This window comes from Bombus vosnesenskii, unplaced genomic scaffold (assembly GCF_011952255.1).
Source record: "Bombus vosnesenskii isolate JDL3184/JDL3185 unplaced genomic scaffold, Bvos_JDL3184-5_v1.1 scf7180000013304, whole genome shotgun sequence".
NCBI lineage: Eukaryota > Metazoa > Arthropoda > Insecta > Hymenoptera > Apidae > Bombus > Bombus vosnesenskii.
The window spans coordinates 2659738-2673358 of NW_022882953.1; the positions used below are offsets into that span (position 1 = coordinate 2659738).

The window sequence follows — 13621 nt, forward strand, 5'->3', positions numbered from 1 at the left end:
TGCTAACTTCCGGTTCGATTCCTTCATTCCGAACGATCGTTAGAATTTGGAAGAAGAGTGACGCCACAGCCTTTAGGGAAGACGACATTTTACGTGAATCGCGCGTCCACGGCATGTCTGTGTAATTTCGTGCCAAATACTTAAAGTTTATTGTACAAATTGCGCTTACTAAAATCTCTTAAAGGAAAATTCACACACTTTAATAAAGTAAGTATTATCTTGTTTATATAAAGACGATTTCTTAGATAAAATGATGGTTCTAAAATTCTCGCAGAGTGTGGCCATTAATTTGGGGAATAAAGAAGGAAGTTATTGATTTTCACACTAGAAATACTATTAATTTTTGCAAAAGATTGTATATTTTATCATTCAAATATAGATATATCGTTTCACGATTATAATATTTATTAAATGTGATAAGCGTTGAAGCACTTTGTTCAAAATCATGCACAATTACGAGCAGCATGAAATATATATTTTAATGATGGTATCGTGAGGAACTACATTTTACATTATAGAAATGTTATCTATTAAAATATTTATGTATCTTGTAGAAAAAATTTGTCACTGTTTTAATAATTTAAATAGATAATGATGTAAACCTTATTTTTATATATTATTGTCGATTTTGTGTTGAAGACGATATATATGAAAACTCTTAAATATTTTGGTAATTTCGTGTCACATTGCATAAGAACAATAAATAAATACAATTAATGTAACTGAAGGTTATAATACATATGAATGTATTTTAATGTTGTAATGCAATACATAAACATTCCTGTTTTGTCTATAGACTTTTGACACCATATCTGACATCTATAACCCATCTATAAGTCCTAATTATGAGTTATAGCTACCATAAATGCAGGTTGGTAATAGATTATGCACATGTAAATTTATATCCGCTTGGATTTTATATTTTGTTATTTTATATTATTCATAAATATATGTATATTTTCATTTAATATACCATTTTTGTTGTAAATAATTTTTTACAAATTTTGATCTTAAATAAATTCTTTCTGTCACAAAGATATACTATGTATTAAATATCAATGTCATTTAAATATGGTGCTTATTTTTATACCTAATATCATTTAAAAAAATAATAAAGTTATATATATAAAGCTCAGTATTAATTATAAAAAATATTTTATATATTTCTTATCTTTTTTTTTATAGCTCTAGTATGAGTTCTCGTGGCCGTGGATTTAATTCTCGAGGAGGCAGTTCTTATAGGGGAAGAGGAGGTGGTAGTGGAAATGAATGGAACAGTGGATCCACAGGAGGAAATATGTCTAGCAGAGGAGGTTATTCCTCATCTAGAGGAGGCAGATTTAAATATTCAACTACCAGTTACGATTCTCGATCAAAGTATAATTCTGGTTAGTTAATATTTGTGTACATTTAATATAATTCTTATGACCATAATAACAAATTTATGTTACCTAATATTTTATGAAGAGCATTTATTTTATAAGTAATATTAAAAATTATTTATATTTATAACAGGAGGGTCTGAAAGATATTCTAGTAGAGGAGGAAGAGGTGAACATTCAAATAGTTATAAAAGACCAAGGGTAAGTATGTAAATAAATGAATTGTAACTTAAAGAATTGTGTGCATAGAGAGTGACATAAATTTGAAACATTATTATTTTATTTAGGAATCTTATTCTGGAAGAGATGAACATCGATCGTCGAGTGATTCAACTCGTAAAAGGATGAGAAGTGATTCATACCAGGTATATATTTTATACATATAAGCGTAGTGATATTTTTATTGCAAGACACCTCAAATAAGCGTTAGTCTATTTTGTTTCAATCTCCTGCCGTGCTGTGGTCAAGAATCATTTTTTCATCTTGAAAGCCCTGCTTCACAAATGTTTTCAAATTTTTAAATTACATAGCATGAACAAACGATGGTCCTGAAAGATTTTCACATAAAATTTAACTATGAAATTTTAAGTATTTTGTTCCATATAAAAAATATTTTCAGGACACTCGTCTAAACATTTACATTTAAAAAAAATGAAACAGTAGGCAAGGCATTCATAAGTCGTCATACTTTCCTTTCAAGCGACGAGCCAACGGCTACTTGAACACCCATTCTTTTTGCGTTGGGACACTACTGGTGGAACACTGCGAAAACATCACATAATTAAAAGATGAAATACACCTAGATGGTACTTAATTATTGCCTGCACACAGTTGCATTAAATATTGAGAACAACCTGAAAAGTATCTGAACCAACAAATGAATAGATATATATATATATATACATATACATATAGAAATATGAATTTTAAAATGCCAACATTACATCAGTATTGTTCTCTATGTAAAACAATATGTGCAACTAAACCAGTTTCCTGCACAGTGCAGATCAGTTATTGAAATGTTGAAAGCATCCCTGCATTGCCACACCGCAAAAATTTTTAACAAATACTGCTCTATACAATTTTCTAAATTACATCCATTAAAACTTACCATTGAGATAATGAAATAAATTGTTAATAACGTCAAATCGTAGATCTTTCCAATGTAAAGGACATACATCCTAAGTTATGTTCAATTGAAAATGACTGAGAAACATCAACCTTTTTTAAATATATATCTGTACCTTATATCTATGGGTTGAAGCTAGACTGTGCTGGAAAGCTTTACAAAAGCAGTGAAAGTACACAAATATATTTTTCACATATTTTATCCTTAAAGAAAATATACAAGGATATAACATTATATGCATATAACTACAATTTTATTAGTTTTATTTGATTTCTTGGTTCATATAAGTGTGCATGAGGCATTGAACATTGTATGAAAGAATGCTTTACAAATATGAATATATAAAAATACATCTATCTTTATTAAAATTGGAAAGGTCTATCAACAATTAATCCAGAATCATGCAGAATTCAGTTCATTTGATATCTTCAAGCAAACGAATGCTGATCAAAGCTACTATTCAGAGCTCGTACATATGAAATGAAATGACAAGACTCCTATTATATTTTTTGAAAACTAAAAATTGTTTCTAATATAATAAAAAAAGCGGTATGCAAAGTTACTTATATTTGAAATATGAAAGATAAAATATAATTTAGGTGCTTTTCAAGCTTAGGCGAGGTAAATAATATTTTGGTGATCCAACGGGAATGGGTGTAGTGACCGTAACAGTACAAGGTTGGATGATTTTGTACTAAACGATTGGCACTATAATGAGTGGTAAAATAAGGGAGTGCAAAAGAATCAACTTGGAATGGAATTAGAAAAAAAATATATGGAGAATATCTGATAGGAGGGAACAAAGGGGAGGAATGTATATAGATTAAAAGAAAGAAGGGCAGGAAAAGAGAAAGATACAATGGGAAGGAGCACAATTGAATTTGATTTGGCAGGGTGGAGGTAGCGGTAGCGGCTCTCAGAGGTATTCTTCGTCGTATGGTGGTTCATCTGCATCAGCTCCTTATGACGATAATAAGGGATCGTCGTCTTCGGCCGTGTATGAGGACAAGAGACAAAGCGAACGTGCTTCGTCATATCATCGCTCAGAGGACCGTCATTCAGCATCGCGGAGCTATGCACCTCCACCACCCCCTCGAATTAGTGAAATGGCACCTCCAACTCAGAGATATACCTCGAGCCGAGGGCGAATATCGCATCAAAGCTCAAACTACAGAGGTCGCATTTCAACTCGTGGAAGCGGTAGAGGGGGTGGATTCCATCGTATGAGCTCTCGATCGGACGTCATCATGGCTCGCAAGCGTACTCTACACTCGCTCGACTATCGACGCAAGCTGCTAGGATCGCGATCGCGAGACTACATCCAGCGTGTGCGCATGACCACAACCAAATTGCGCAGGAGGTAATTAATTAATAAATCACTTACCAACCGCAATACCGTCCTAGTAGCCTGCTTGCTTATTTGTCAGTAAACGAACTGACTATATCTGAGTATAATGACCTGAAAGTCAAGACGATGATAGATATATAAATGGTAAAAGAAAACACAAAAAATGACACAAATGATCGCACGAAACCAATATTGTACTGCCGAGAGGCAAACTTTTCGCAGGGTTCTAAATAAAAAAAGGGAATTGATTCTCACATGCATAAATACAATGTGTATATCATCAAAATACAATGTAATTACTTTTGATATGAGAACTACTATAATACTTGTACTTTACGAGATCATTATTTATCATTCTTACACATAGCGGTGATTAAAACCAGTATAAGAACGTTGTTTCTTATATATATATATATATGTATATATATATATTTTAAAACGCGAAAATGCGGAGACATAAGAGCACAATGCAGAGCAAAAAGGCCGAATAGTTAAGACCTTTATTGCAATACGAAATGCATTCATTATGGGGGATAAAAGAAAAACGAATACTATCGCGATATTTGCTGTATATCAACTATAAGAAAACAAAATTTTGGTTGATGATATAATGAAAGACAAAGGAACCAGAACAAGACGAAGGGAAATAATGTAAGTCAAAACAAAATTGCTGTGTCGTTAGTAGCGGTACTACTAGGCTATCCGGAAGTAAAAAGGAGTCAGGATCAGGAACGAGCATGAAGGACAAGGATAGAGAGATGACCAAAGCTATTAACGCTGAATTTTCCGATGACGATGAAGAGGATGATGATAACAAAAGTAATTGGGATGATGATGATAAGGTAACTTCATAGGGCTGATAATATTTGCTCTTATTATCTATATGCATATTGTGTGCTAATAATGGCAATACTTACTGTAATATTTACCGACATTAATTCAGCCGCATGAACGCGACGATGAAGAAGAAGAGGAAGAGGAAGAGAAAAAGAAAAAAGATGAAAAAAGAAAGAAAGAAAAACAAGATCGGGAAAGACAAAACACCGAAGATGAGGAAGAGAAAGAAGACGAAGTAAAAGAAGATGAAGATGATCGAAAACATGAGGTGAGACCAATTAAAATAAATTTTGTTAATTGAATTAACCCGTTACGGTGAACATTTGTCATGCGTATATTTTTAGGATGATGAGGACGATGGGGATGATGAAGAAAGAGATGAAAATGATAAAACAGATCATGGTAGAACTACTGGTTCAGAAGAGTTACCTAGTAGAAGAGATGGGAGAAAATTTATTAAATTAACTTGTCCACATTGTGCTCATCGTAGTGTTACTTTCAAAGAATACTCGCTACATTTATATTCGGGCCGTCACAGTGCAGCAATGAGACGAATCGCATCACGGCACAAAGCAACTTTGACTCGTATGCGTGTCTTGCAACGACAAGAACAACGACGTGTCGAGGCCCGAGATGCTGCGCGTGGTACTTTGCCTTCTCGTACCATGTTCTGTCCGATCTGTAAACTTAATTATCGTTCTCTTAAAGCAATACATCAGCTATCAGATTCCCATCGTCAAATGAAACGATTTCTCACACCATTTTGCCGCACCTGTCGTATTCAATTTCGATCACCAATGCTATTTGAAACTCATATGTGTTCTTTGGATCACATTAAGGTACTATTCCTATTGCGATATTAAAGTTTTTGGAGTTTTAATATATTTTATGTCTGTGTATCTTTCAGAGGAAAAGTGCATTGAAAGAAAGAATGAACGCTGGCAATGGTGAAGCGGAAGCGAATTCAAGTGGACCTGAAGAAGATGACAAGGAAGTTAATCTTGATAACTTTATGACTCTGGATTCTGTAGGTGATGTTGACGGTACGTACGATTATTGAACGTTACATTTTTCTTTCTCTAATAAATATTACTTCGATAACAATTACTAGATAAACATAATTTACAGCAGAAGATGAAGAGTCTCCCGAGAAAAAAAAAGAAAAACCAGAAAATGAAGGCACAAACGACACAGAAAAGAAACCTAAAAGTAAACAAATGATTAAAGTGGGAGCAGAATACATAAAACGTGTCGAAGTGCAATTTTGTGAATTGTGTAAGACATATCTACCACGTAGTGAAAATAGTGAAAGAGCAATAGCGCTCCATTGTTCAACCAGAAGTCATCTTAAACGGTATACTTTTAAAATAATGATTTCATAAAATTTTTGCTTTTATGTATACAATTGTTGATCTAAATGTAATATATTATGCAGATATGTGCGCGATAATGATGATAAAGCATTGCGAAGACAAGCAGAAAGAATCCATCTGCAATCATCGTCATCTACCAATAATACTTCTACTCCAAATGCTGTAAATAGTACAGAAAATGCTAAATCTCCAACTAATTCTGAACCACCATCTACAAATAACACATTGCCAGTAACTACAACTGATGGCACTAATACTGCTGAGTCAGGTAAAACAATTGAGCAAAAAGGGGTTGTTGAATCTGAGAAAAATACGAAAGAGAATAAAAATGGACAAGCGGAAGAAGATGATGATGATGATTACCCCGGCGATAGTGGCGATAAGTTATGGGATGATGTTGATAAAGACTTGGGCGATATTTTAAGAGAAACAGAAGTAGGAGGTAAATCTAGCGATGATGAAGATTCTCGTTATGATCGTTTCCGTAATTCAGATAAGAAACAACAACATTCTGGCAAGGATAAAGAAAGGGACAATGAAAAGAACGAAATAGATGAAAAAGAAAATACAAAAAAGCAAGAGCTGAAAGTAAAAATTGAAAAAATAGATATGTAAAGTTCAAGAATTATTAGTACGTTTCAACCATATCCTAATGTGACTTTAACATTTTTTCTACAAAACTGTGTAAAACTTTACAAACTATAGAAAATATACATACGTCTGAATTTCATATAAAAGTTATTTTTATAAGATTAAACAGTTATTTTTCGGATCAAATTGATAAAAACCCATGTACAATACTATATTTTGTTCTGTATAAGTTTATTGTATAAAAAGTTGTAAAAATGCGTGACATTAACGATGTTTATTTTATATGAAGTAATGAACATAAAACTTTGTTTAGATCTTATTTACCAAATACTGGACATGCTTGAAATGTACACACCGATATAAACTTCATAATGTTCAATTCCTTTGTAATTCAAGAAAGTCACTATGTACGCACATTTAGTGACATAAATGTTAGCAAGAACTGTAAAGGAAATTATTCGTATAAGCATGTTAAGTATAGATGTGTAAAAGTAGCGGTTATTTGTGCATTAAAAATTTGGTGGAAATTACAGAAAACAACAAAAATATTCGATTAATTTTTAATTATTAATTGTAAATGAGCATATAACAAAATCAATGAACTTGTCACTTATAGATAAGTGTAATAAATATTATACATCTTAATGTTTTGTTTTCTATGTTTATCTTGTAATTCAATAAAATAAACAAATTTTCCTATTAATATTCATGACAAATTTTATTGCATTAGTTTTATTATAATATTTTATGTATATATATGTAACTTATATTTATTACTCCTTGGTGGTAATGTATATGATATAGGTGTTTGAGTTGTGTGTATTTTCATCAATCTTCACAAGATGGCATAAGATCTATTCAAGTTAACATCATTTTGAACTATTTGTGTAAAAGATATATTACATTCATTGATACGTTATTTTTATCATAGTATTATAAAAATGGAAAAGAAAAGTACAGTGTAATATTTATAACACAAAATTATAGATTTTTTTATTTCGTATTATTTTCTTACAGTTATCTTACATTTATCTTTGTTATTATCTTACATTTCCTATTTTGTATTCTAACCTTGATTCCGATTACAAAATAATTATTTTCATTAGTCCAATGGCAAATATATCTTCGATGTTGTCAATAGGACAACAACATGACATTTGTTCTGAAGATATTACCAACAATTGTACAGACGTAACCGTTTGCAATACTGATAATGAATGTAATATTTCAAGAACCTTGGAAAATATACAATGTTTTGTATGTGATGCAAAAATTCAAGGGCGTCATTATGCTTTGGCTACATGTAGAACGCAGATATCAAGAACTAGAGTAATAGAAAAGCTTGGAGAATTAGTTGGTGAAAGGTAGTATCTTATTATAACATTTATATGAATATAATATGCATTTCAGGCACTGTTTTAAAATACAAGTGCAATTTTGTCCTTTTCATATAATATAGATATTTGGTAGTAATATCAGAAGATGATGTAATTTGTCGCAGTTGTGCTAATCTCATTAATACACTTGATAGACTTGATGTTGAGATGTGCAATATACGTGATAATGTTTTGAGATTCTTAGAACAAAAGTATTCTTTGGAGAAAGGAGAACTTCTTGGTAATAATGATAAACAAAAGCGTTCTCAACCACCACAAATTACAAAGTGTAACACTCAAGCTACAACTAATTATCAAAGTAGGAAAGATGTTATCTTATCTTCAAATATTACTGAAAAATCCAAGCATAAAAAGAGTAATATTTGGTTGCAATGTGATAAATGTCAATATACTACTCTTCATAATTCATTTATGGTGCATCATATTAGAGACCATGTTAAGCAAAAAATATTTTGTGATAAATGTGGTGTACAATTTTATGAAAGTCAACAAGAATCACATAATTGTAATATGAAAGAACATATAAGTGATCAGACTAGAGTCCAAGATAATCAAACAGGTTTTTCATACTATTCATTTTTGATATGATAGAAATGAACTTTTTCTATTCTCAGAAAATTGTATTCCAAATGCCTTTCAGAATCACCTTTAAAAGATATTGATGAAGCTATGTTGGATATCCCAATTTTGGAAAAAAGTGTGCAGCAAAATGTACCAATTATGACTATTGAAACATATTCAGAATCACACATTCCAAATCATAATGAAAATATTCCTATAATAAGATTATCAAATTCTGAAAATTTATCAATTCAGAATATTTTAACTGCTGGTAAGAATTTAAGATATATTTTTAATTGAAAAACATTTCATTACAAAATGTCTATAAATTATAGACAATACTACTGTAACTCAACCAATATATGTACGTATTTTACAACCTGTGGAAATTAATGAAGCTCCAACACATCCTGCAGTGATGGTATCACATTCTGATACAGATTTAGCTTTGAAACTTAAAGACAATTCAGAAAAACAAATCTTAACATTGACAGAAGATGGTAATTTGGAAATGACAGAAATAGCTTGTTGGAATGACATGCAATCATCAGAAACACAATCTAACATGATGTTTTAATAAGTTGATTTATTAAATTAGACACAGTTTTTATTTATCTATTTTTATCGACACTACAAATAACAGTTATTTACATTTGCAACAACATAAATGTTTTTTTGACAATCAGCATTTTCAATATGTTGATTTCTTCTTTCGTTTCTTTACTACTGCTGCTTGTTTATAAATTGAAAACTACTTTATTTGTTTAGTAATTTCCAATCATCGGTTTCCTAATTCCATTTAAGATGCAGTAGCCTGTATTTGTTACTTAGATACCAAATGGGAACTAAACATAAATATAAAGAATAATTACAGAAGTAAAAATGAAATATTTTGTAACATAAGATATAGAAATACATAATACATTGAACGTTTTGATATTAAAAATGTATTAAATTTACCTTAAAACCATGGGATGCTCTATTCTTTGAGTCATCTACAACAAAATTATTTAATATTCATTTAATTTTTTTTAATATAATACGACAATAATTGTTTAATAATTCTTTGTAAAATGTTTATGTTACTTATAATGTTAACAATAGTGTCTTGAACATTGCCATGGATATGGTGTGCAACGTTTAATGCTTTTTTTTATATTATCCCTCATATTATCTATTCCAAATTTTACGACATAATGGACATCATGGAAAATGCCAGAAGCAATACTTTTAACATTATTAACTGTTTGTTCAACAACATCGTTAGTGTTATTAATGATGGCACCGACAATATTTTGAGCATTATTCATTACAGTGCCTAACAGAGATCTAGAATCTTCCGAAATATCGTAAATTATATCGCACAGATCTTCCGCAATGCGAGCATTCATATGTATAGCATTTTTCAACGTTTGTCTTGTGGTATTTCCAATATTATTGAGGACATCGTAAATTTGGTTTTCAGTTTCATTAATTATATCATGAACAAATTCTTTGATATTGTCCAAAAGATTGTGAGCCTCTTTCCTTAACTCGGACAATGTTTTGTTCAAAATCTCAGTAGTCTTTTCTTCAATATCTTCAGCAGTATGTCTCGCTTGTGCCACAACTTGGGCTGTTTTATTTATGAATTCCTGTACTCTTTCTTCTGTAACATTCCTCACGTGGTTTACGATTTCGGAAGTCTTTTCGTTAACGTGTTTCAAGGTATTATTTATTTTATTCTCCAGGTTGTCAAGCGCATTGGTAACGTTCTTGATGATGTCCTCTACTTTGTGTTTAATGATATTCTTTGCCTTCGAGGCATCTTCTTCCAGTTTATCGAGTTTGCTATGGAGATGTTGAAAATGTTCTTGTGTTTTGTTCCTAACATCGGTAATGACTTTAGCGATCTGTTGTTCTATTTGTTCCAAAAGATGTACGGAGCCGTTTGTTACTTTTTTCAATTGATCCTCCAGCATATGTTCCACAGATCCTACAAACTTGTGCAAATCATCGACAATTTTAGAGCTTTCGTCCACAACATGGGACAAATCTTGGCTGCCACTGTTGTCATTATTACTGTGATTTTCGTCACTGCCATTATTGCTATTATTTCCTTGTGAGTTTGCTTGAGACTTGTCATTAGGCTGTAACAGTTTTTTCTAATTGTTATTAGATATTTTTTACTTACTTATTTCGTTTTTTACAAGAGGTTTCTAGAAAACTGTAATCATATTTGGATATTTAAAAAAATTCTTGTTTAACAAACAATTTTTTATTACATTTCATACGATACTAGAGTAATTATAAAGAATTATATTGTTAGATAAGATGAAAATAATATATAATACTTTTAAATGTAATTAATATGAATTTTAAGTGAAATTACTACTTTAAATATTATCTAACTTCAAATTTTCTTAATATTGTTAAGCGTTATAAATCTATTTCAATTCATTATGTATAAAAATCATTAATTGTTACTTACCTTAAGAGCATTTTGTACTTGGTTTAATTGATCAAGCGGAAGAGCCTGTATTAAAAGATCAAGAAAAATGTAATGGTCAGTTAACAGATAGATGAGAGAAAATGTTCTATATAGAAATGAGTAAATGAAGAACATACGTAAGTATAATTAGAAATCATAAATTCGCATAATTATTAAGATAATCAGACACAATGATTTATTTTCAGTGTAGAATGTTATAGAACGAAATATCATACATACAAGAACAGCAGCAATGCCGAGAATGGCGAAAATTGGTAAGAACTTAAACATGATTTTCAATGATGATGCTTGTAGCAACAAACTTATCGAAAATGTATACTGTAATTTGAACATGACCGCGATTTATATATCCATCTGTATTTCTGATTAACATATGTGTCAATAAAAAATGAATTCACTGTATGAAAGCACTAACAAAGCTTGAATAGCGTCATAATATTTACTTGTTATTACAATTCATAAATTAAACACTGTGTTATCTAATTCAAACAACTCATTAACTTTCTTTTATTTGAAGATTAAGTAAACAAGATGAATATTCAACAGAAATGAATGGTCGTATGTTGATAAAAATAAAATAAAATAAAATAAAAGTAGTTTTTAAACTTTAATAAGTAGTATTGATTAAATTTTTGCATTTTTTCCTAATGCTTAACTAATATTGAATTTCAAATTTACCGCTTTATGGTTTAAATTTTCTTACTATAGTAAATAATTCGTTCAATTTAGATTGGTCATTATCGGTTAACTTCAGTCAAGATGTATTTCGATATCTATTTTTGTAAGATTTTATGAAATTAGAATTTTGTACAGATTTTAAAAAGATGTAACTGCTTTTCTTATAGATGTGGAATAAGGTGAACTTAAAATGTAAGTGTTGTATATTAACATTACAGCAAATTATAGATGTAGATATTGGCTAGTAATATTTGTCCAGCTCAGTGGTAACATTGTTATTTCAAATCTTAAATGGCTACACTAGTAAACACTGTACGTTAAAACCGTTGTACCTTGATCAGGAAAGTAATAATGTAATTATGACATAAAAATAATACAATAACGATGGAAGAATTTAATATTGATATTGTGCATGTTCTTCAGAATAGAGATTTTAGCGTGTTGCAGAAGTTAGTATCACATTGTTATGATTTTCGAGCAAAAATTGCTGCTAAAATTGAAGATACAACTGCATATGAATCTGGTATGTATATAATATATTTCTCAGCTTGATAGATCTAAATTATATTGTATTTTATTATAGATGTTTGTTCACGTATTGTATGAAATTTTAATGAATTCATAATAACTCCTCCTTTTAAACCTTTGAGTACTCATTAAAATAATCAAATGTGATAAAGAAATATCCACTATTTTATGACTTTTAATTATTGACTTATTAATAATTTTTAACACGTATATTAATAAAACTGATTAAACAATTTGACATTGAATGGCATATATATTTTTGTACAATTTTTCATTCAAGTAAGTGTTCTTAATGTTAATAATATATTTATATTGTGTTTTTAGAATGTATAGAGAAAATAGCACAAAGTGGTAACAAAATATTAGAGTTAGAGCAAGAAGTTGAAAGTTTAAAATCTGATATAGATACAACAAAATTGCAACAAAAAATTATAGATAAAAAGATTACTAATGCAATTAAACAGCAAGAAAAATTAGAAGATGAAGTTAATAATGCCAAAGTAAAAAGAGACAGCTTGTCTGTTGAAATTGTTGATTTACATGAAGGTATTTATTATAAATATATAAACATATTATAAATATAATTTTTTATCAGAAATCTATAGAACATTATTTTTAGAATCAGAACAAAGAAAAGAACAGAAATTATTAACTTGGAAAAGTATTAAACTTGCTTGTCACACATATAAACAGCATTTGGGCTTTCATATAGAATTAATCAATAACAAAGAACAAGAACAAATTAAAGTTTCCTTTTTTATAAATAACACTAATGCAAAGGATAAATACTTTGTACAGTTACTTAATTGTAATAATCAGTGGAGAGGTATGTGTAGTATCCATTTGTAAGTATTCCAAATATATTATTTGAAATGATATGATATGAATGTATGAATAACTATGTCTTCTAGTGGAACAGATTCAACCTACTCTTAAAGCAGAACATTTGAGTAACTTTGAAGGAATTATTGACTTTTCTAAACAATCAGAAGTTTCGGATGTAACTGCACTTCTTTGTAAGCTCAGAGAAACATTTGTTAAGTATTACTAAAAACAAAATAAAATTGAAACCTTATATATATATATATATGTATATATATATATATATATACATAGGTACGGATAAATTTATAACATTGATGCTATTTATTATAAGATTAAAGCCTTTATTAATAAAAATTAATAACTGAATTGTCTTATTACATATGAAAAATTTGCAACACTATACATAGCAAAACTTAACATTGGTATAATTTTATTAAAATATATTCATTATTAGTATAAGTATCTGTGGTATTGTTACATA

The 13621-nt window shown here is 29.8% G+C and overlaps 4 protein-coding genes across 8 annotated transcripts; 3 read left to right on the forward strand and 1 right to left on the reverse strand.

Moving 5' to 3' along the window:
* Positions 1–49: 49 nt before the first annotated feature.
* Positions 50–7305, forward strand: LOC117234227 (protein split ends-like). Of its 5 annotated transcripts, none has more exons than XM_033495216.1 (12): positions 50–207; positions 797–871; positions 1186–1388; positions 1516–1583; positions 1670–1747; positions 3405–3871; positions 4545–4701; positions 4803–4964; positions 5041–5535; positions 5604–5739; positions 5825–6050; positions 6132–7305. In XM_033495216.1, the coding sequence occupies exons 2-12, from the start codon at positions 846–848 to the stop codon at positions 6682–6684; spliced, it is 2571 nt and encodes an 856-aa protein (XP_033351107.1). In that variant the 5' UTR covers positions 50–207; positions 797–845; the 3' UTR covers positions 6685–7305. The 5 variants fall into 5 exon arrangements, with proteins under 5 accessions (XP_033351107.1, XP_033351104.1, XP_033351108.1 ...); XM_033495213.1 differs by having other exon boundaries at positions 4542–4701; positions 6132–6684; XM_033495215.1 differs by having other exon boundaries at positions 51–207; positions 4542–4701; positions 5828–6050.
* Positions 7306–7677: 372 nt separating this feature from the next.
* LOC117234228 lies at positions 7678–9228 on the forward strand. The gene is made up of 4 exons (XM_033495218.1): positions 7678–8024; positions 8120–8616; positions 8698–8889; positions 8954–9228. Exons 1-4 carry the CDS (start codon positions 7771–7773, stop codon positions 9193–9195), a joined length of 1185 nt encoding a protein of 394 aa, XP_033351109.1. The 5' UTR covers positions 7678–7770; the 3' UTR covers positions 9196–9228.
* A 484-nt stretch (positions 9229–9712) lies between these two features.
* LOC117234224 (SUN domain-containing protein 2-like) lies at positions 9713–11701 on the reverse strand. The gene is made up of 3 exons (XM_033495210.1): positions 11329–11701; positions 11089–11133; positions 9713–10747 (listed from the first exon to the last, which is right to left on the reverse strand). Exons 1-3 carry the CDS (start codon positions 11440–11442, stop codon positions 9713–9715), a joined length of 1194 nt encoding a protein of 397 aa, XP_033351101.1. The 5' UTR covers positions 11443–11701.
* Positions 10978–13406, forward strand: LOC117234229. The gene is made up of 6 exons (XM_033495219.1): positions 10978–11225; positions 11295–11363; positions 12006–12310; positions 12640–12861; positions 12935–13141; positions 13227–13406. Exons 3-6 carry the CDS (start codon positions 12172–12174, stop codon positions 13364–13366), a joined length of 708 nt encoding a protein of 235 aa, XP_033351110.1. The 5' UTR covers positions 10978–11225; positions 11295–11363; positions 12006–12171; the 3' UTR covers positions 13367–13406.
* The last annotated feature ends 215 nt before the right edge of the window (positions 13407–13621 follow it).

What these genes read in the sequence shown, in the direction of transcription:
- LOC117234228 (XM_033495218.1), top strand. Translation starts at nt 7,771, where the DNA reads ATGGCAAATATATCTTCGATGTTGTCAATAGGACAACAACATGACATT. An exon ending in GGAGAATTAGTTGGTGAAAG is followed by an intron (nt 8,025 to 8,119) that starts GTAGTATCTTAT and finishes CATATAATATAG; the next exon opens with ATATTTGGTAGTAATATCAG. An exon ending in AGTCCAAGATAATCAAACAG is followed by an intron (nt 8,617 to 8,697) that starts GTTTTTCATACT and finishes AATGCCTTTCAG; the next exon opens with AATCACCTTTAAAAGATATT.
- LOC117234229 (XM_033495219.1), top strand. Translation starts at nt 12,172, where the DNA reads ATGGAAGAATTTAATATTGATATTGTGCATGTTCTTCAGAATAGAGAT. An exon ending in TACAACTGCATATGAATCTG is followed by an intron (nt 12,311 to 12,639) that starts GTATGTATATAA and finishes TTGTGTTTTTAG; the next exon opens with AATGTATAGAGAAAATAGCA. An exon ending in AATTGTTGATTTACATGAAG is followed by an intron (nt 12,862 to 12,934) that starts GTATTTATTATA and finishes CATTATTTTTAG; the next exon opens with AATCAGAACAAAGAAAAGAA.
- LOC117234224 (XM_033495210.1), bottom strand. Translation starts at nt 11,442, where the DNA reads ATGTTCAAATTACAGTATACATTTTCGATAAGTTTGTTGCTACAAGCA. An exon ending in TCGGCATTGCTGCTGTTCTT is followed by an intron (nt 11,134 to 11,328) that starts GTATGTATGATA and finishes CTTTTAATACAG; the next exon opens with GCTCTTCCGCTTGATCAATT. An exon ending in AAGTACAAAATGCTCTTAAG is followed by an intron (nt 10,748 to 11,088) that starts GTAAGTAACAAT and finishes AAACTGTTACAG; the next exon opens with CCTAATGACAAGTCTCAAGC.
- LOC117234227 (XM_033495213.1), top strand. Translation starts at nt 846, where the DNA reads ATGAGTTATAGCTACCATAAATGCAG. An exon ending in TCGATCAAAGTATAATTCTG is followed by an intron (nt 1,389 to 1,515) that starts GTTAGTTAATAT and finishes TATTTATAACAG; the next exon opens with GAGGGTCTGAAAGATATTCT. An exon ending in ACCAGAAGTCATCTTAAACG is followed by an intron (nt 6,051 to 6,131) that starts GTATACTTTTAA and finishes TATATTATGCAG; the next exon opens with ATATGTGCGCGATAATGATG.